The sequence below is a fragment of the Rhinolophus sinicus genome, chromosome 7 (genome assembly GCF_057876585.1).
Source record: "Rhinolophus sinicus isolate RSI-liver-muscle chromosome 7, RSI-T2T, whole genome shotgun sequence".
Classification (NCBI taxonomy): domain Eukaryota; kingdom Metazoa; phylum Chordata; class Mammalia; order Chiroptera; family Rhinolophidae; genus Rhinolophus; species Rhinolophus sinicus.
The window spans coordinates 45,853,860-45,874,626 of NC_142507.1; the positions used below are offsets into that span (position 1 = coordinate 45,853,860).

A 20,767-nucleotide genomic window follows, 5' to 3' on the forward strand; every position below is an offset into this window, starting at 1 on the left:
TGGTTTGCTTTTGTCAGAACAGAGGGTGTTGGGGGAGTGGTGACACGTGACACTGAAGACTCTGAACTCTGGCCTAAGGAGCAGGATTAGAAATATGAGAACAGTCAGGAGTTTACTGCAACAATCCAGGGAAGAAAAGATGACCCCCACAGACTCCATCAGTTTCCACACACATCAGGCATCTTTAATTAGTAAAATGCCCTAAAACTGATTAGAAAAGAATCCAAATCCTAGCCTCACCCCCATTCCCGTCCCCTCACCGACATGAACTTTTACAACATCACCTGGAAAAATGGGTCATTCACCAATAGGTAGGAGAGGAGTGAGTCAATGGTCTTTGGACGAAAACATGAGATTCGTGATTCCCAGGTTTCCCATTCTCCTGTGCATGTGATATTATCTGGACTTACAAACAGCTCCAATGAGGAAAACTAAGGAACTGAGAGCTACTCATCTCTCAGGACAGGCATCAAGACTCTGTTAGGATTTTATGTCTCCGATTGTTCCAATCACAGTTTCTAATACAGAAATAAAACTGCTCAGGGTCTCCGGCCTCGCCTCACTTTGTTTCACAGAGATCTGCATTCCCAAGCTCTCGGGCTCCAACAGCAGCTCTGTTAAGAACAGACAGCCAGTGTCCTCCTGGGCACTGAGGTAGGCTTTCCATGGCTGAGCCCCTGCCCTGCTCACTGCGATGGTCTGGATGTTCACCACCTGCAGAGCCATCTGGAGGGTGTCGGGATGGACTGCTCCCTGCCAAGGGACCACTTGCTGATGGGCCACTTTGAGGCTAAGCCAAGTTTTCTCGAAATACTCAGCAGTGAGCTGGTGATTGGGGACCAGCGTGAGGGCTCCCGAGTCAGGGAGTTCTTGTGCTCTCTCCTTGTTCTCTTCAGGAATCAGGGGTCCTAAAAGAGTCAGAAAGCTTGTGTAAGAGATGCTCTTAATCTATAGGAACTACATTTTTTATCTAGATTTCCAAAAGTATACAATGTGGCTTTTATCTTTACATCAATGGCTTAAATAGCCAGTGATGAACTTACTTGCTCACAAAGCTTCAAATTCAGGCAATAGTCTGAGATTTAGTGAGGGTACTCTACTTTCCACTCGTCATTGGTCGTTGCAAAAGGTAACGTTTCATGCCAAGATATAAAGTAAGGACTATTTTTACCTGATGTGGCGAAGGATGCAGTGTTAGAAAGGTCTGGGCCACGACGCTCTGTCCCCTGGCACGCACAGATGGTGGCCCAGCGGGCTTTGCCATATACTGGCACCAGTGTGTTGAAGTCTGAGGCCCAGCTATTCACAGGCTTTTCTGCCTGATCCTCCAAAAGCCGAAGAGAAGGGTCAGACTTAGGGCTGCACAGGACCCGCTTAACTTCATCAACGCCAGCTAAGAGGAGGCGGTAATAGAAGAGACCTCGGTCCCGTACTGCCATGTCCTTTTCTTCCTCTGAGGTAAGACAACAGGTGAGTTCATTAAAAACCAAAACACTCTTCTCCTATCCCTGTGCCAACCAAAACAGCAGGAAAAGATGGAGGGAAGAAACCCTAGAAAACACTGACATTTTCTTCTTGCATCCCAGACAGGACTCGCCAAGCAATGGAAGCGGTGGGAATCTGCAGCATCGGTCACGGCAAGTCCTGTTTCCTTCGGAAGAACCTACCTATGCTGTAATGCAACAGCCGCCCCAGCGCGTCCTGGCACTCAGCCGGCCGCGAGAGGAAAAGGCGCAGCAGGGCAGTGAGGAGCTCCATCTTAACAGCTGGGAATGTCTCGGACTTCACGTTGTCGACGAAGTCTTCGAACACATAAGGCGCATTGGGAATTCTTTCCCCGTGGACACCAAGTAGCCAAATAAGTGCCTGCTTCCCCTGGGGAATGAAGGAGTAAGAACAGGCGCTCAATGCGTGGCTGTCCAAACAGAGTCGGCAGCACACAGCTGCAGGTGTTGCCGTGGCCCCGAGTGTCAGCAGAAAGGGTATCATCGCTTATTAATTGCAGCTTGCATTGTAGCGATCCCACCTACTGCACTCGCTACAGCAAATAGGAATGAAACTGTCCTCCACAAAAGGAGACTAAAGACGCTCACGGACCATGCTGATCAAGCAATGAGGCTTCCTCAGCTTTGGAGCCTCTTCACCCATTTGGGGTTTAATGGTACAGTGAGAGCTACAGAAAATTTCCTCAATTACTTCATGAGAGTGGTGATTCACCCGGCGTGCACGTCAGAGTCATCCGTGAGGCTTCTTAAAAATACATGTGTCTAGGCCCACGACTCCTGAATGTTTACGTCAGTAGACCTGGGTGAAGCCCAAATATTTGTGAAAATTCCACAAGTGATTCTGATTTTCATGCCAGCTGAAAACTCCATGGTCTAAATCTCTGACTCAAAACTGTTCCAGAGAACAGTGGTATGAAAGTTATTTGTAATAAACACCATAGATAAATCCCAATGCTTTTATAGTTTATATCCCAGCCACACCTAAAAGAGAATCTGAGGTGGCAATCCATTCTAAGAATTTCCACTTCAGACACTGGGTAGAAAGAGTAATTCGATCCCATTTCAGAGAGCAGGGTCCCAAGCATGCCCCTCTGCCTGGAAGTAAAGGAGCATCACCGTCTACCTCGCCATCTTGAATGATCTCCTCACAGCCGGGCAGGGCCTGACACACAGCTTCCGTACACTGAGGACACAACCAAACCAGGTCTCGGAAAGTCTGCACCACCACTACGAACAGCCCAGGACACAAGAGCACAGGATTAGAGCCTCCAAGCAGGAAGGAACCTTGAAAAAAGTCATACGTTATGACTACACTGCTAGGTGAATTTCTGTAACATGGGTGTTGGATAGGGTGGTCAATGATTACCTGAGAAACGTCTGATGTGGGCAATAATTTCTCAAGTGAATGTTGCTCTTATCAGATTACCATGAGGATAAATGAGCTAATGCATGTGAAAGCACTTCGTAAAATGTAAAGCTGCCTGCAAAGGTGAGGTAGTGTTGTTGTTGAATGATACTCTGAAAACAGTATAAATGGAGCCACCAGGGCTGGAACTATGGTGAGCCAAGCACGGTGCCGAGGGTGTAAAATTTAAGAGGACACAGAGGGTTAGCACTTGCAGGAACCTGAGAGTGAGTATCTCTTTAAATCTTTGCATTCAGGCACTTTGCTTGTCTCACCCTAGTCCCAGTCACTGGAAGCCACTGCTTACAGCACGCTGCCATTCGCAAAAACAGGAGTAAAAGTGGGGAAATAAGCAAGGTCATCTAGTATAGTCTGTAGACTCACGGTACCCTGAAGACTCTCTACCCTGTTAGAGCTACATACAGATCCTTTGCTTCTCTGATGGCTACAGATGACGATGTAAAGAGAAGTTTAAACCTCCATGTTATTCAGCAACAAATATTTTTTGAGCAAAATCCTAGAAAGGCAGCCATTACCTGTGGTGATGTGCTCTTGCCGTAGCCCCAGCAACTCTGTCAGAATCTGCACGCACTGATCTGTGTAGGTCCTGGCAATACCACCTACCGAGGAAGGGAAAGCAGAGGAAAGTGTTAAGTCAAACACTAGCACCTCATTCTAAAGTTATTTCCCAGCAGCCAAAGCCAAAGAGGACCAGATGATACCTAAACAAATCACCCCCTGCTGGATGAAATAAGAAGAATCTAAGTTTGTTATAAAGGGAACTTTGGTAAAAATGAATCCGTTTTTTTTTCCCCATAAACCACTAGAAAATCGGAAGTTCATGGCAGATTGAAAACTTTCAGTAACAAAGGTCCGTATGTGGCAACCAGACAGGAAGCAGCATTTGCTGCAATGCACGAGCACAGAAATATTCCTGCTGGGGACACTTGACAGCATGCAGTCTCCTGGCTGCTGGTTTTCCCCTCCTCTCTTTGTTCCCTTTTCTCTGCCCCCTGAAAATAACCATACTTTATTCTTCATGGAGGGTTCCTTCTCTTCCTCCACTTGAAGTTCTCCCAAACTTAGCTCACCAGCTGCTTTCATTTTGTCAGTCACTCTAACCTTTTAAATTCCAGGCAGAGTAGTATGAAAGTCTGTTAAGATTTAGGATTTATTCTGTGTTCTCTGTACTCAGCACAATACATAGCCCATAGCAGAAGCTCAGTAAATGGTTGGTGAACTGACACTGGACTTTGAGTCAGGGAATCTGGGTTCCAGTCCCAGTTCGGTAACTATACGACCTTCTGGCCATTTAATAAACTTTTTGTGCCTGAGTTTCTTTATCTTTAAAATGAAGCTAATAACACTGGTCTACTTTTCCTGATAGTCTCACAAGACAGTGGTAAGAGGACGAATGTGAGAGCATTTTGGAGAGTACACAACAAAAGGCAATAGAAACTGTATAAATTGTTAAGTATTACAGTTTGAGTTACCCGGAGTCTCCATCCTGGAAGATATGGCAACAGCAGGGTTGACCAAAAATAAATAAATTAATTAAAAAACTTTCCTCCCTTCCTTGCTTGTAGCCACTGCCCCAATTCTCTGGCGCATGGTCCTTTGTCTCTAGAGCCAGATTCCTTCCCTTTTGCTCTCTGCGGTCCCACGGCTTTCTCGCTGGGTGGTCTAGGCTCTCAAAACGGAAACGCAGCAGACACCCACCTATGGCAAAGACGGCCGCCTGCGCCAAGTCGGCGGACACATCGGTGCAGTACCCTCGGAGCTCCTCGAGCACCTGCTGCACGTTCTCGTCGTTCACCAGCTCACACAGCACCTCCACCTTCTGCAGCTTGATGTAGTGCGGCTCCGAGTAGGAGCAAAAGAACTTCTTGTAGTGGCTGCTGAAGTGGCCGGGCAAACTGCGCAGGATCTGCCGCACGTGGCACAGGGCCGCGAAACAGAGCTCCCGGCTCTCTGAAGAACAGGCGGCCAGCAGAGGGCCCTTGACACGCACGAGCACATCGGTTTGAACGTGGGGAAACTGTCTGGCCAAGATCAGAAAGAGTTTGGTGGCTCCCATCACCACCCCTGGGCTACTGCTCTTGAGACAGCTGTCCAGCAGGTTGAGGATGTCAAACAGCTCCTCCTCGCTGCGCGGCTGGTAGCGCAGCAGGAAGCTCAACACTTCGGCCTGGCCCCACTGGTCCAGTTTTGACATGCTGGCCCCAAGAAAGAAAAAAGTGCTGTTTTAGCAACAACATTGGGACCTGCCAGTCATCTGTTCTTCATAATAAGGGAGACTCCTTGAAAACTGGCTGTGCCATAATCGAATTATTCTTTTTACATACTATTTAAAGTTCCCACAAAGTAGACTGTTAATTCCAAGATGAGTTTATAGTACAAACGCACACGCAACTAAAGCCAAAGACATGAGCCCTATACCCTAGATCCAGACTGTCTACGTTTTAAGAGCAGTAAGTGGCTTAGTTTGGGGGAACATGTTGACTGCAGATGAGAACAGAACCTATCCTCACAGGATGTTGCCTCCATTTCTCTATCTCACCAAAAGAAACGAAGACAAATATTACGTTGGTGCAAAAGTGATTGTGGTTTTTGCGACTATTTTTAAACTTTTAAACCACAATGTGTTTTGTACCAACCTAATGAAAGAAATTCTCTCAACAAAATTTGAGGGAGTTAAGAGCTATGGTTCACTTTCCTACTCTACAGTTGTTCGAGACCTCTCTTTAACTCAACACATCAACAAAATTCCACTAGGATCGAGATCTCATCATAATAAAAAGAGCACCAAGGTGAGGCATCCAAACCGATTTAAGAGATGGTGGGCGATAGGTTTATTGATGACAACGCCGCCTTCCTGTTTCAGAATTTCCTCTAGAGACCTCAGGCAGTTTACCACAACGATGGGGTCCTGGTCACGCAGCAAACTATATAATTCATTTACCAGGGCACCATCTATAAAAGAGAACAAAGACCTCAGATTCAGAAGGAAAGCCTCAGGGTCACAGGAATAGAGCCAGAGTAATGGCTCCAAGCAGACAAAGCTGAAGTTCTATGCTACAGAAATCACAAAGGCCTATAACTAAGTCAAGGCATGTTCTAAGTAGCTAAGGCAAAGGATCTCACCTGGGCCCCAAAGGAGTTCTCTAATCTCAGAAAATACCAAGCCCTGCACCCTCCTTAAAGAGACATGCACAGAAATAGGGCTACATTATTATTTTCTACCAAGGCTATGTAATATTTTACAAATGTGCAAGGCCAACTAAGTATTGATCAGGATGGATTACACTGAAACTTACCCACTTCAGATTCTCCGTGAAGATTATGCATCTTGGCACAACCAAGGACTGCCACCCTCCTGACGTATGAAGCCTTATCCCGCAGACCATTGAGAACAGGCTGTTGGATATATTCCTGCACACCCGGCATCCTAAGCAACATATCCGAGAGTCAGCCAGATCCTGAAATACTAGTTTTGACACAATTCAGCCCCTGTGCACTTAACAGAGGATTTAGGAGATTTTTGAATGTGCATCTATAAGATCATGAAGAATTGGAGAAGCTGCTGCCAAACTTAAAAAGCCGTATTTGACTTTTCATTTGGAATAATGCTGCATCAGCAGCAAGAAAAAAACATACATAAATTGCTTAGAAATCTTCAACCGAAACCAAAAACTATTTCACCTAGAGTGAGAATGGAAAAATCCCTTTAATGAAACCATATGATACAGCTTTTTAAGCCAAAGCAATGGCTGAAAACTTGAGTTCAGGTATCACAGTGTTTCCCCCAGTATAGAGCTGACACAGATTGTCATCACTGAAAACCTGCCCCATGACCTCCAGAATTCATCAGCCACTAAGAAACAGGCAGGAAAAGGATGCTCACCTGAGGCTACACATACTCCGTAGAGCCAGCCCTCGCACCATCGGGTTGGGGTCCGAACAGTCTTTGCAGAGTGTATTGATGGCCAGGAGAGCCAGATCTGGTTTCAGGGGAGCATACGTGCACATGTACAGATAAACCAACTTCTTCTGAACGATATCTACAGTGGCACTCGCCTTCACCATTTCCATGAAAACACCAGACACGTCCAAGCCCTGAGTCATGTGCCTGAGACCAACACATAAAGCAGCAAAAAGTAAAATACCTCATTCCCAACCTACAACGGAGGGCGTTTTATGTTATTCACGTCCTGGTTATCCAACTCAATTGTGATCTCTGAGAGGGAAGCAACCAGGTTTACCTCGTCTACTGTATCACACAAAACACCAAAGGCCTGCAATAAACGTTCTTCTATTTATTCAATGAACACTTATTAATTTCTAGTATATTTCAGTGAAATTCAGCTTTTACACATAATCTTGAAAAAGGCACGATCTCAGATCTCTAGGAACTCAGTGTCTACTAAGGAGCCAGACAAGAACACCACGAATTATAGTACACTAGGTAAGTATTATGACAGAAGTCACAGAGGCAGTGAGTGAAGATCCAGAGGTCTACGACTGCCAGGAAGTCATAAAATGTTTCTACAGAGGAAGTAATACTTTAGCTGAATGAGCAGGAGCTCACCAGGCAGGTGTGATAGATACATGCTGTGAGGTGCGTAGACGTGAGCAAGAATGGTACATTCTTTGGAAAGTGCAGGCAGCTGAGTTAGCCCAGTGTCCCTTGGGTGCTACGATAAGTTTGGACTTTATTCTATATATAGATCACTGTTCCTCAAACTATGGTCTCCTATAGGAATCAGACGGGATATTCGTATAAAATGCAGATCCCTGGGTTCCATCCCGCCATACTGCAATCAGAATTACTGGATTGGATGAAAAACTTACATTTTTTTAAAAAGCACCCCAAAGGACTTTGGTGCACAAGGAAGCTTGTGATCCACAGGAGGCCAGACATGTTATGTTTAGATTTATACCCTGGAAAAATCATTGACTGAAATGAGGAGGCAATGTGACCTACTAGTATGCTACTGCCATTGCCTTGGTAATGAAACCAGAACAGCAGCAGTGCCCAAAAAGGGGTGCGGGGGTGGGTATTTAGAACTATAAATCCATAGCATCTGACTTGAGAAGTGAAGATCAGGTGTCATCAAGATTGACTCCCACGCTTGGTCAGCTAGGTGGTGACATTCATCAACACAAACATAAGTGGAAGAGCAGGTTTGGGGAGGGGGAAGGATGTAGCTGCTATTTTGCATGTCTCTGGAAAAATATCCAGGTGGACATGCCCAACAGGCAGTAGGCTACGCGGGTCTGAAGATAAAAAAGGAGGTGTGTACTAGATATATTTATTATCAGCCTGAGAGTCAGCAGTGTAAGTTAAATAGGGATGAAACCACCCAGATGGATACACGAAGCACAAAAATCAGTCTCACAAGGGAGGCTGAGACGGCACTGCAGGGAAGCAGGAAGACCCAACGATAGCACTGGCATGTGTGCAAGTTCATTTTCACACGTGAGGTGATACAGCCCCGATGGGACCGCAGTGGGGCAGTGAGGGCGTCGGCTGATACCTAATCACTCGCTGGATGACATTCCGGTAGCGCAGCCTATCGGCCTGAATGTGAGGGTTACACAGAGCCTTCTTCAGCTCCTTGACCACGTCCTCGGAGCCCAGGTATGGCATCTTCTCCGACAGCCCCGGGGCAATTCCCACAGCCCCCTCGGTAAGTCGTGGGCTCCTGCCAGCCCCGATGTAAGCACCTGGGTAAAGGAAATGTCAGTCAGTGAAGACACGAAAGCCGTGGCCTCGCCCCAGCCGTGGCTTCCCCAGGGACTGGCACGCTCAAGCTTCGGCTCCCTCCGCCGCCCGCGGGCCCCACCCTAGGCCCTCCGGTTCCTTCCGGGACCCGCCGGCCGGTTCGCTCCACCCACAGGTCTCTCCCGCTACCTTTGGGGCCCCCGCTCAATTCCCAGCCCGGCAGCCGACGGCCCGCAGACCCCTCCCTCTCAGTTCCAGCCTTTGGGGTGCCTCCACGCGGTTGCCGTCACCGATAAGCCAAAGGACGCCGTCTGCGGAAGTCCCGCCTCCTCTTCGAGAGACCGCGCAGAGCTGCTGCCACTCACCCTCTCCCGGAGAGCGCCGAGCGGAGCCTGGGCCCCGACCTCACGGTGCCCTTCCCCCAACCTCTCACCTCCGGGCGCAGCCGCGTAGCTCCCTCTAGTGGAGCTGCCGCGGACGATCGGAAATCGGCTACTTCGGCCTGTCTCCGCCCGGCCGCGCGCGCTTTGAGTGGAGGGCACCGGCTCCCGCGCGCGGTTAGGCATGGCGCTCCGCTGCGCGACTTCCGCGGCGCGCGGTTCCACGCCCGGACTCCACTAAGCATGATCCCTTCCTTCTTTTTTGTAGTGACTTACTCCTCTTCGGGGCTGGCTTTCCCTTAGGTTCTCTAGCCCTGTTCTTGCCACACACAGCCTGACTTTTTTCAGGGCCGTTGGAGGAGGCTCACGCAGGAGCTCTTTTCCTATGAAGACCCCATTGGTGGTTCCAGCCCCGCCACCATGAACGGAGTCCAGATCCCCCACACGCCCATCGCGGTGGACTTTTGGAGCCTGCGCCGGGCTGCCTCCGCACGGCTGTTCTTTCTGTCCCACATGCACTCGGACCACACCGTGGGGCTGACGAGCACCTGGGCCCGACCCCTCTACTGCTCCCCAATCACTGCTTTCCTCCTGCATCGTCACCTACAGGTATGGGGGGGCTGGAGTCGGCCTCCGAGCGCTGGTCTAGGCATCTGGGTGGGGACTGCCGATCTGTCACTGCCTTGGAGTCTTGTGGACCAGGAGGACTGGTTGTTACAAGTGCGGGAGTTTGAACCCAGAGTTGCATCTTTAGCCAAGGATAGAAGTGTGGCTTCCAACTGGCAGACTGGGACGTTACAGCTGTAAGTAGGTTAGGGAGATCTTCTAGTCCAACTAAGGAAACTTGTTCCACCTCTTCACATAAGCTAGGCCAGGGTTTCCCAAACTTGCGGCATCGCAAGAATTCATCTAATGTGTTGGGTAGATATACAAATTCTCCAGCACTTCGTCTCTCCCCACTTCCGATTAAGTAGATAATAGCTAGTGCCAGTCCTGGAAATATGGTTGGAATTTTTCAAAAAGATGCCCCAAGGTATTATTATGATAAGGTAAGTTTGAGAATCGCTGTCTAGATGGTCAGCATTCCCTGATTCCGGAAAGGGATAATTTCTGGGCCAGGGAGGTATCAGGGAAGGGAATCTGTGTTCACTGGGATGACCAATTATTTCCTCAGGTATCTAAGCAGTGGATCCGAGCCCTGGAGGTTGGTGAGAGCCATGTCCTGCCTCTAGATGAAATTGGGCGAGAGACCATGACCGTAACCCTGATAGATGCCAACCACTGCCCTGGCTCTGTCATGTTTCTCTTTGAAGGATACTTTGGAACCATCCTTTACACAGGTGGGTCTCCGAAGGGGTCCCTCCTACCTTCTCCACCTAGACACTACTTTTCTTGAGCAGCCTTAACTCATAATAGATGTCTAGAGGTCTCCTAGCTTCAGTCCATGCAAGTACAGGGGTCCTTAACTGAATTCCCACTCTTTAAGGGTCCACACCTTGTCATGAGTAATGAAAAAAACAGGAGCAAGATGGAGACATATCCACAAGGAAGCTGTAGTCTACATATTTATTCAGTACCAGACTCCAAGATAGCTTTCCACAGGCCAGTAAGCAAATGCCCATCTGTTGTTGGAAAGCCTCGTGTTTTATACTTTTGTCTCTGACCCTCAGACCCCATATATTCTTTCAGGTGATTTTCGATATACACCATCCATGCTTAAGGAGCCAGCCCTGAGAGGGGGGAAACAGATCCATACCTTATACCTAGACAACACCAATTGCAATCCAGCTCTGGTTCTTCCTTCCCAAGAAGAAGCTGCCCGCCAGATTGTCGAGCTCATTCGAAAGCACCCAGAACATAATGTAAAGATTGGTGAGTAGTTTCCTTTCCTGTTTCTTTCACCCACAGCTAGTACATTTAGGTTTGGGGGGAGATGGGGAGTCCTCACATCTTTTAAGGCTTTGTGCAGCTCTCCCCTTCTTCACGAAACCTACCCTGACCATCTTATTTAAAGTTGCCAGCTGTCTACTATCCCTACACTCACAGCCCCTACTTCTGATCCCCTGCATCAGTTCAATTTTTTTCATAGCACTCAGCACTTCATCATATTAAAACACATACTCTGTGTTTTAATATGCTATTGCTTGTTGTTTATCCCCCACTTCCCCTGGCATGCACACACCCCAACATAAACTCCTTGAGAACATGGATGGAGGTGGGAAGAAGCCTTGTGTGTTTGTAGAAAAGCAGCAGCAGCTAGTGTGACAGGCACACAGTGGGTGAGGAGGCTGGAATGGCAGGAGGGGCTGAAGTACTTGTAAGACTTTTTGACCTTGATCCTAAATGCAACCATTGCTCTTCGGACAAAGAGCTTTGATTTAAGGGACAATAGTGCACTCATCACCTTACAATGGATTCCATAATTTACGTATTTATTGTATTTAGTTTTTATTATGTCTCCCCCTGCTAGACTGTAACAATGGCAGGGCTCTTTGTTTTACTAACGGATATATCCCAAATGCCTAGATTAATGGCTGATGAGGCATTCCATAAATATTTGTTATGAGTGAATGGAATTTATCAGTATATAGATATTCAAGTTAATGTTGTGCTTAAAATTAGATACACTGAAAAACCAACCGTATGCTTCTTCTAGTAATTCCACAATAGAACAAGACATTTTGGGGACTCCTCTTTTGGAATTGCCTTTTAAGATAGTTTATGAAACTCAATTATTGTTTTTAAAAATGTAATAGAGCTAGTTCTAAATTTTTTTATTGTTTACAAAATTATAATAAAGCCACAAAAGGAAAAACATTTGCGCCACGATGAATATTTTAAAAGTATATGCCCCAACTCTGGAAGGAGTTTCAAAGTAGAGTTAAACAAAGTCATTGAAAAAAAATTGTACACCTTTCAGGGTGGCTACCAGATTGATTGAGAAATATCCCCTCCTCTCAGGACTGCTAACTATTCTTAGAGTTTTCAATGCTGAGTTTTCCCAGAGAAGCACAGCTGGCTAGGAGGGTGCTGTAGTAGGGTTTTATTAATTTTGCAAATATATAATAAGCCCCTACTATGTGCCAGGTATTCTGATAGGCAATGGGAATAGAAAGATGAATAAAATATGAGGGCTTACAGTCTCGTGGTAAAGGACCTAGAAGAGGTTTAAAAGAAAGGTGGGGAGGGGGCGCAATAGGGAGAGAGAAAAGAAAATCAGCTACATTTGTGCCGTGATGAAGAATAAGAAATATAAAAGAAATATAAGTTGTTTAAAGGAGTTCACAATCCGGTTATGGACTTGAAATATACCTCCAGAAAAAGCCTGAAAACAACTGTGAAACAACATCTCCCATATGTTACCATCACCATTACCCAAATTCAGGCCTCACTTTTTTTCTGTATAAGTACTGTTTGGGTTTTCTAACTGGTATTTCTGCTTTCAGTGTCTTCTTCTCGAGGCCATTGAATAACACTGCTGCCACATTTTTTTCCCCCTAACACCCTGATCATATTATTCCTGTGATTTGAATGAGCTGTTTTCCTGCTTCAGACTCTTCAGTGGTTCCCCTTCAACTTACAGAATTAAGTCCACGCTCCTTAGCAGTACATAAAGGCCCTGTATTGTATGACCCCTCTTAGTGGCATTTCTTATCAGTTCCTTCTTTGTACTTTAGTAACACCAAACTGACCTCTCTCCAAATGTTCTCTACCAGGTTAAGTTGGACCCATCCTTTAAGACTTAGCTCAGTTGTCATTTTCAGGAAACTTTCCCTCTGTCAATGGGTAGATACGTTTCTGTGCCCTCATAATGCTGTGTGAATGTCTCTAATTAACATTGCCCTTAACCACGTGATTTCTGGGTTCCCATGTCGATTAGCTCCTTGAGGACTGAGACTTTTTGTTTTCACACTGTTTAACACTTGCTAGATGCTTTCCTTTGTTGAACTGAATGAATGAATGGATTCTGTGTTAACCTCCCCCTACCCCATTCTCCATATATTATAGCTCAGCTCAAATGCCATGCTCTCCCTGATGTACTGATTGCCCCGTTAATTTTGTGGATTTTTGTTAACTATTTGGTTGATGTATTAGGATTTCCTGAGCGCTTCATTCTCTTCCTATTCTTACTTTCCCCAACCCCTTTACCATTATTCAGGACTCTATAGCCTGGGGAAAGAGTCACTGTTGGAGCACCTGGCCCTGGAGTTGCGGACCTGGGTGGTACTGAGTCCTCGGCGCCTGGAGCTGGTGCAGCTGTTGGGCCTGGCAGATGTTTTCACCATGGAGGAGAAGGAGGGCCGCATCCACGCCGTGGACCACCTGGACATCTGCCGTTCTGCCATGCTGCGCTGGAACCAGACCCACCCGACCATTGCTGTCCTGCCCACAAGCCGGAAAATCCACAGCTCCCACCCCAATATCCACGTCATCCCTTACTCTGACCATTCCTCCTACTCAGAGCTTCGTACCTTTGTCGCAGCGCTGAAGCCTTGCCGGGTGGTGCCCATTGTCAGTCGGCAGCCCTATAGGAACTACTTTGAGGACAGCCTGAGCCCCAGGCTCTCTGTGCCCCTGGTTCCAGACTCTGTACAGCAATACATGAGCTCCTCCTCTAGAAAACCAAGCGTTCTCTGTCTGCTGTTAGAAAGGAAGCTAAAGAAGCCAAGAACCCACGGTGTCGTGTTTGAATCCCTTGAGGAAAATGCTGATCAATCTCAAGCTGTCAGTGACTCAGAGAGGGCGGAGAATGAGGACCTTTCTGGGAACCTTGAGAAGCAGCCCTCCCACCATCCTTTGCGGATCAAGAAGCAGTTGTTCCCAGAAGTCTGCAGCAAAGAATGGGATGGGGCAGTCCCTTTTCCTGAGTCCCAGAAGATACTGACTGCCCCCTTGGGCTTTTCAATGCACTTAACATCCACAGATGAGGAATTTCTCTCTCCGGAAACTGGGCAGGAAACCGGTGTAGGGCCCCACTCGGTCCCCAGAGGAGACAATGATGGCTCAGCAGGGTCAGGGAACCAGAGCAGCTGGAGGGGCTGGGATTCGCCCCTGCCTCAGAGCAGCAAGGCAGCCCCTCTGTTGGCTCCTGAGTTCAGGGGCTTAGCACTAAAATACCTTCTGACTCCAGCGAACTTTTTCCAGGCAGGCTTCTCTTCCAGGGGCTTTGACCAGCAAGTGGAAAAATACCATAAATCCTTGCTGAGTCAAACCTCGTTTGATCCAACATCCATCTAGTTTTGAAGATAGTGGCTGAAGGCTGGTGGGGAGAGTTTGGTCAGGGCCTTACTTTTCTATCTTCACAGGATCCTATGGGCTCACCCTGGAGCAACACTTCTCAAAGTGTGTTCCTTTGCACGACTGATGCCTATGGAATCCTTAGTTTATACTTGACAGTGTTTAAGAAACACTTAATTATAACCTCTTCTCACCATGAGCACATCTAAGGTTCTAAGCAGGCCTTCAGTAACTTAATCTGTTTACATTTGTTTAACATGGTATTTCGCCAACTTTTTTGAACATGCATTCCTCTTATGTGGCTGCAGAAAGATAGAGTCTGAATCAAAATGGTCCAGGTTAAAAAAAAAAAGAAAAAGATATAAAGGAGTGGCCGGTTAGCTCAGTTGGTTAGAGTGTGGTGTTAATAACACTAAGGTTGCCGGTTCGATCCCCACATGGGCCACCATGAGCTGCACTCTCAAAAAAAAACACAAAAAAAAAACACACACACACAGAAATCCAGGTTATTCCCCATTGTGATTTTGTGTGTCATGTGCCATTCTCCATGTCCCCTTCTCCCTTTTTCTTAGATAAAAGTCCCCAGGTAGTTCTGTTTTTTAAGTTAGGAACGCTGGCGCTGGAGGATAAAGTGGTGATCCAGGCAGCACGTTCCAATCCAGAATGTCACTGACTTGCCATGACCCTATCTAAGTGACTTCCTGTTTCTGCCTCTGGGAGAGAACAGGAAGTGATGAAGAGCCTTGGAACCGGGGAGAAAAATTCCACCTCTCTCTGCCTCCGGGAGGGTTTGCAGTTAGTGTCACTGGGGACCGAGCTGGAACAGAACCAGCTGGGGGATTGGGCACCCCTCACCAAGGCAATACCTGGAACCAGGCTTAGGGTAGGACAGGCCTCCCAGCCGTAGAAGGCCCTGACTTTGATTGAAATAAAGTTACAAAAGATCAAATGTGCTGCCAGATATTCCTGATTGTTCACATAGCTGGGATATTTGCTGCTGCCCCCCCGCCCTTGGGTTGAGTAGGGAGCCAGAGCACACAGCCTGTTTGTTTTAGTATCCAGGGCAGAGACCAAGGAGCCAGCTGGTGGAAGGGGCGGGGGCATGCAGTTCTGCCCTGTCCTGCTCACGGCCTGACAAAGTGCCAAACCAGTAAGCAGGACAGCAGATCCCACAGGCTCAGAGACGGCACAGGCACGTGGAGCTGGGCACGTGGGTAAAAACTGCTTCAGCATGGAGCCCCGAGGCTTCGTAAGGAAGAAGCCTCTGTTTCTGGTCCAGGAAAAACAGTTTCCTACTTTTGGAAGAAGATATGAAGAGTTAAGAAGGCAAAATAAGGCCTTCCTTTTGGGCAAGCTGTACACAGCTGTGTTTTGTCAGTGACCTTCACTGTAAACCTCCCCTGGGCCCATGAGGAGCCGCAGCAGGTGAGGCATGTGGGGCAGCAGGAAACCTGGGCCTGTCCTGGGCTTCGATCCAGGGCACCCTGGGCCAGGAGAGACACCACGCTTACACAGCAGAGCCTCTGTACAACAGACAGATACCTACCTCCTGCTTGCCACGAAAGTTAGATAATTGGGAAAATTCCTAGCTCTGCCTCCCAGATGATGGGTGTTTCAGAAATTGGTTCTCAGCCTCTGGTTCTTTAAAAAGTTATTCTGTATACAAAATAAGAAACTTCGGAAATCATATAAAAATATAAAGAAGAAAAAATAAGTTATAATTCCTCCATGTAGATCACTTGTTTTAGTCTTTTATGGTGCATGTAAATGTATTAAATATATTTTTTTTCAAAATTGGGTAATACTGTTTACAGTTTTCTATCCTGCAGTGTACTTTCTTAATATCTTAAGCATTTCCTTGTATCATTAAGTATTCAAAATGCCATTTTTAAGAGTATATTAAATATTACATGCCCTGTCATACGGGTATATCTCAACATTGCAGTATTCAACATTTTGTGTGCCCTTTTTGCACAACTATACACATTACAATGAACATCTTTATGCCTGTATTGTGACACTTTGGTTTGTTTCCTTGGAATAAATTACTGGACATGAGATTACAGTTTTAAGTTCTTGGTGCAAATTCTGCCCAATTGCCCTCCAAAAAAAAAATTTTTTTACCATCCTTCCTGCAGAATAGGATAGCATTAAATTAACTTGAAGACTCATTATGTTCAAATGATGCTATTAGAACGGTATATGTAAACATGAAAAATCATCTTGTGTGTTAACAAGTATCTACTAAGCTACGTGGGCAAGGCTTAGCCTGACTTCCTACTAGGCACCTGTCGCTGTCTCACTTCTGTGCTACCCAAAGGTGGCAGGGAGAGATAAGGCAATCTTCAGTACCAGGGGCCCCAGATTGGCTTTATCTCCTTGCGACATGGGGACCTGTCCACTCTTGGCATGTGCTGTGTCACGCATATTCCTTGAAGTGGGATCTATATGAATTAAGGTAGGGGAGTAGAAGCAAAGGGCTTTGACAAATTTAATTGGTGGCATGTCTGTGTTTTATTAATGGGAAAATTCCATACTATTATCCTAAAGTAACTTTGGCTTATAATAGAGATTGGCAATTGCCTTATTTGTTTGGTGTCTCAATACTCTGATACAAAAATGCTGCATGGCATATATCTAAGTAGCCAATTTATTTTTAGAATCTTCAGATAACCCCCACAGATCTATGGAGGTCTTGCATTAGGCTTGAAGGTACTGGGGGAAAGGAAGTTCCCTAGAGATCAATTAGTTGTTTCAAGATCTGTGGGAAAAACTGTATTTTTCCACAAGGAGACTGACAGTGACTTTAGTCCCTTTAGAGAAGAAAATCTGCCTGGCTGGCTTTGGTGGACGATCTCTCATTTCTGACCCAGACTTCCCTTTGTGGTAGGAAATTGGAAATAAGTGAGTCTGCTTCTTTTAAGAAAAGGGATTTGGACCTGGGTCCTCTATCTCAAGTCCACACCCAGGGAGACAGCTCTCTCTGCCCTCTTGAAGTGGTTCTTAAGCAGGAGAAATTCTGTCCGGGGGTCCGTGTGCATATATTTGATGCTACCACTAGTGCGTAGCTGTCAGTCTGTTACCTGCCTCCCACCTCTCACTCTTCCTAACCACCACTGCAACAAGCTATTTTGTCTTGGGTTCACGGTGCTTCCTCCAGTGTCTTCCCCAGGACAAACTACCTACATCGGTACAGAATGATTCTGCTTGCCTTTATAATCATAAAGGAGTGAACAAGTCAGAAAATGGCATGCCCATCGGGAACTTCCATTCTAAAGGAGAGAGACACACAGTATACATAAATACATACCAGACAGTGCTAAGTGCTAACAGGAAAAGAAAACTGGCTAATGGGGCTGGGGAGAAGTTCAGATCCAGGTCAAGGAAGGTGTCTGTGGGATTGACACTCAAGATGAGACCTGAGTGATGAAAAGGAGCCGGTCACGTGCAGACCTGAAGGTCGTAGCATCAGCACAAGGACCATGTGATGGGTGTAAGCTTCACGAAGAACGTGTGGCCAAAGGGGAGAAGAGAAGCGCTCAGAGAGCGAGGCAGAAGTGGAACCAGAAGGGACCGAAAGAAGTTTGGGTTTTATCTTAAGGGTAATGGGAATCTATTGGAGAGCTTTAATGTAGGGGAGTGATATGAGCTATACAGATATATATATTACATATTGTACACATATATGTATATATTATATATTGTATATATAAGACCTAGCGGGACAGTCAGCTCTAATGTGTCTTTTGGACCAAAATTAATACAAGACCTGGTATTCATTTATATTATATTATATATTATATTATATTAAAGACCCAGTCTTATATTAAAGTAAAATAAGACTGGGTCTTATATTAATTTTTGCTCCAAAAGACGCATTAGAGCTGTTTGTCCAGGTAGGTCTTATTTTTGGGGAAACATGGTATATTTTAAAGCAACAGATGGAGAATGGGGCAAGAATGAATGCAAGAATACCGGTAAGGACGCTCTTGCAGCGGAGAGAGAGATTGGTGAGCTGGACTGGGTTTTTGGAAGAAAGGGCTTTGCATGGTGTTTGGATATGAAGCTGTCAGAGTTACCTCTTTGGCATAAGCAGCCACAGGGACAAAAACACGTTTTCCTCCACCAAAGCTTTCACAAAGGAAAAGTGTATACATAACCATATACATACCCACAGATATTATATAGATGCACTTATTTGGGCGGAATGAAGAAAGGAAGAAGAAAAAAACTGAGTGAGTTTATTTACAATAAAATAAGTGGAATATTTTATGAATAACACTTTCCTATAAGACATGTTTTAGAATTATGTACTCGGGAAAAAAAAATCACGGTTTACTTGCTTGGAGTCAACACAAGCCTTGGGGTTAGAGGTTGCATCTCCTGAGAGACTAGGACTCTTCAGTTAAAAAAAAAAAATTCATTTATCAGAGAATACTTACTTTTTAAATTATTTAAATTAGTATGAAGTTTTAACCAATAACTTTTATAGAGAATAACATTCATCCCGATTTTTGACTATCTGCATTTGTAAAGACAGATGTATAAGATATAAGGGAGAACAGAGCATAGTTGAGTTCAGTTTGAATTGAGCCTTTGTATTTAACTCACCAAGAGGTAATAGTCGACATCCTTACAGAAGAGCACCAGAACGAACAAGATAACTTTTGGTCCCTGAGAGTGTGTCCTTTCTCTGCAAGGCTCCTAGTCACTACAGACATAATTAAAACCTGCCTTCCGTTTTAATTGAGAGTGAAAATCCATATCTATTCGTGTTCTGTATTTCACTTTGCATAGACTTTCTGATTTTGCAGACAGTATCAGCGGAGATGAATAGTAGTGGAGTCAAGATTTCTTTGGAAGTACCATTAAAGAAATTTTCTGATGGATGGAATGAGGGAGATAAGGAAAAAGTATTATTATCTTCATTTTAAGAGGAAAGTGGGCATGCCCACTATCACACCCTAGGAACTAAAGTCAGGATTCCTAGTGACATCGGGCTCTAACGCCCACATCTTTCTTTCTTCTAGAATGGGCATTCTGGGAACACTGAGGTGGGTCAGGCAGAAGCCTATTTCACGTCAGACAATTTACCCTCTTGAGTTTTGATAGGGAACCTCCTTCCACCCCACCCCCAATGGGAGAACCATTTGCTAACCATTTGATGACAGCTTACAGATCTTATAAAATTGAATGTCCAAAAGTAGTATCAAAATAATTAAGTTAAATTCACAGCCAAAGATGAAGATTGTTATTTTGAGATTTCTTAAACTCTGTTCTACAGTTAGGTGAATTCTGATGCTTTGAGCACTGTGAATAAACACTCAGTAATTTACTCAACAAAACAGTTATTCTACCAACCACCTTCTGGAATTGTGCTTGACAAGGGGTACTGCACACAGGCCTCTTTGACTTCCGAAAGGAAGTGCTAAATGACTTTTGTAGGAAGTGCTAAATGAACTTAGCATAAGTAATATTCAATTATGAAATTTCGAGTTCCTGTCCTGATTCATGCGCCTTTCCGGAGCATTTGTTTTGGCTTTGGCTTTTGCGTGGAATTGATGATAGGGAAAGATTATATGGAATGCAGGCGCTAAAAGCTCGTGTAACCCTTGGTCAAAGAAAAGGTGAGAAGCTACAGAATGGCGGGGACACGATGATAATGAGAAATGAGGACGATCCAGAGAAAGAGAGAAAAAAGCACCATCCCTTGGTTTTGCTGATAAAAGGTTGGTATATGAAGAACATGAGAGTAAGCCAGTTATGCAGAAAAGGGAGAAAACAGAAACCATGACAGGGGAAGGTCTGAAGGGGAGTCGACATGGGTTGTGTGAGTATTCAAGGCATTTGCTCTTCCCCCAGAATAGTCTCTGGGTTGACCCGTGAAAATCAGGAAAATTAGGGGTAACGTCTCTTGCCCACTTTCCCTAATTCCTGCAAACCTCCCATCTCACAGGTATGGCCTTCGTCCAAATTCCTATTGTACCAAAGCCATCATTTCTGCGGGGACACAGTCCCCAAAATGCCCTATTCTGATGCAAAAAGAAAACAAGACTAGACTTGAGAACAGGCAAGTCAGATTCCTACCTGCAGAAAGACTACTCAGCCCCACAACCAACTCCGCTTTAGTGGGGAGATGCTGGGGACGGAGGGGCGTGGGGAGGCAGTGAGCAAAGCCTTCTCACAGTACAGAGGAGAAAGCGGGGACGAAATGGAATGCTCACTCACCTGATTACCTTGGAGTTTCCTAGCGCAGGCGGGTACCTCACTTCTCAGCTTTGTTTATACCGCCCTCACCTCTGCCCTGCGTTTACTTCCTAACCCCCAGCTGCCCAGCAGCCTAGTGCAGACCAGTAACCTTAGGTACTTGTCACACCTCAGAGCTCATGTACCTTCGATATGATAACGGCATGTTTATTCTTCTGTTCATATTTTGCATAAAAAATGTACTTTCGTTACTAAAAACAAACAACAGCTCACTGATGCCCCAGAAGTAGTGCCATCTTCTTTAAGA

General features: G+C 45.7%; 3 protein-coding genes across 13 annotated transcripts in view; 1 reads left to right on the plus strand and 2 right to left on the minus strand.

Annotated features, from left to right (window-relative positions):
• PTPN22 (protein tyrosine phosphatase non-receptor type 22) overlaps positions 1 to 422 on the minus strand; it is a 64,824-nt gene extending 64,402 nt beyond the window's left edge. For 4 of the 5 annotated variants that reach the window (XR_016021755.1, XR_012491624.2, XM_088799501.1 and 1 more), the window contains exon 1: positions 285 to 422. Coding sequence is in view for 2 of the 5 variants with exons in the window: in XM_088799501.1 (XP_088655627.1) it covers positions 285 to 301 (17 nt within the window). In the remaining 3 variants the exon portion in view is untranslated. The remainder of the gene's footprint in view (positions 1 to 284) is intronic. The other variant, XM_074318597.2, reaches the window with a different exon arrangement.
• Positions 159 to 9,086, minus strand: AP4B1 (adaptor related protein complex 4 subunit beta 1). Of its 7 annotated transcripts, none has more exons than XM_074318593.2 (11): positions 9,069 to 9,086; positions 8,448 to 8,637; positions 6,815 to 7,039; positions 6,228 to 6,358; positions 5,736 to 5,883; positions 4,630 to 5,126; positions 3,447 to 3,530; positions 2,629 to 2,732; positions 1,668 to 1,875; positions 1,172 to 1,453; positions 159 to 908 (listed from the first exon to the last, which is right to left on the minus strand). In XM_074318593.2, exons 2-11 carry the CDS (start codon positions 8,558 to 8,560, stop codon positions 481 to 483), a joined length of 2,220 nt encoding a protein of 739 aa, XP_074174694.1. In that variant the 5' UTR covers positions 8,561 to 8,637; positions 9,069 to 9,086; the 3' UTR covers positions 159 to 480. The 7 variants fall into 7 exon arrangements, with proteins under 7 accessions (XP_074174694.1, XP_074174695.1, XP_019585942.2 ...); XM_074318594.2 differs by lacking the exon at positions 9,069 to 9,086 and adding an exon at positions 8,926 to 9,031; XM_019730383.3 differs by lacking the exon at positions 9,069 to 9,086 and adding an exon at positions 9,001 to 9,018.
• Positions 9,066 to 16,311, plus strand: DCLRE1B (DNA cross-link repair 1B). Its single transcript, XM_019730387.3, has 4 exons — positions 9,066 to 9,624; positions 10,190 to 10,355; positions 10,705 to 10,887; positions 13,175 to 16,311. Exons 1-4 carry the CDS (start codon positions 9,436 to 9,438, stop codon positions 14,251 to 14,253), a joined length of 1,617 nt encoding a protein of 538 aa, XP_019585946.3. The 5' UTR covers positions 9,066 to 9,435; the 3' UTR covers positions 14,254 to 16,311.
• The last annotated feature ends 4,456 nt before the right edge of the window (positions 16,312 to 20,767 follow it).

Coding starts and splice junctions, on each gene's coding strand:
- AP4B1 (XM_074318593.2), bottom strand. CDS start 8,560: ATGCCATACCTGGGCTCCGAGGACGTGGTCAAGGAGCTGAAGAAGGCT. Junction 7,040..8,447: donor GTCATCCAGCGAGTGATTAG/GTATCAGCCGAC, acceptor TGTTGGTCTCAG/GCACATGACTCAGGGCTTGG. Junction 5,127..5,735: donor GCCCACCATCTCTTAAATCG/GTTTGGATGCCT, acceptor TCTTGGGGCCAG/CATGTCAAAACTGGACCAGT.
- DCLRE1B (XM_019730387.3), top strand. CDS start 9,436: ATGAACGGAGTCCAGATCCCCCACACGCCCATCGCGGTGGACTTTTGG. Junction 9,625..10,189: donor TCCTGCATCGTCACCTACAG/GTATGGGGGGGC, acceptor TTATTTCCTCAG/GTATCTAAGCAGTGGATCCG. Junction 10,888..13,174: donor AGAACATAATGTAAAGATTG/GTGAGTAGTTTC, acceptor ACCATTATTCAG/GACTCTATAGCCTGGGGAAA.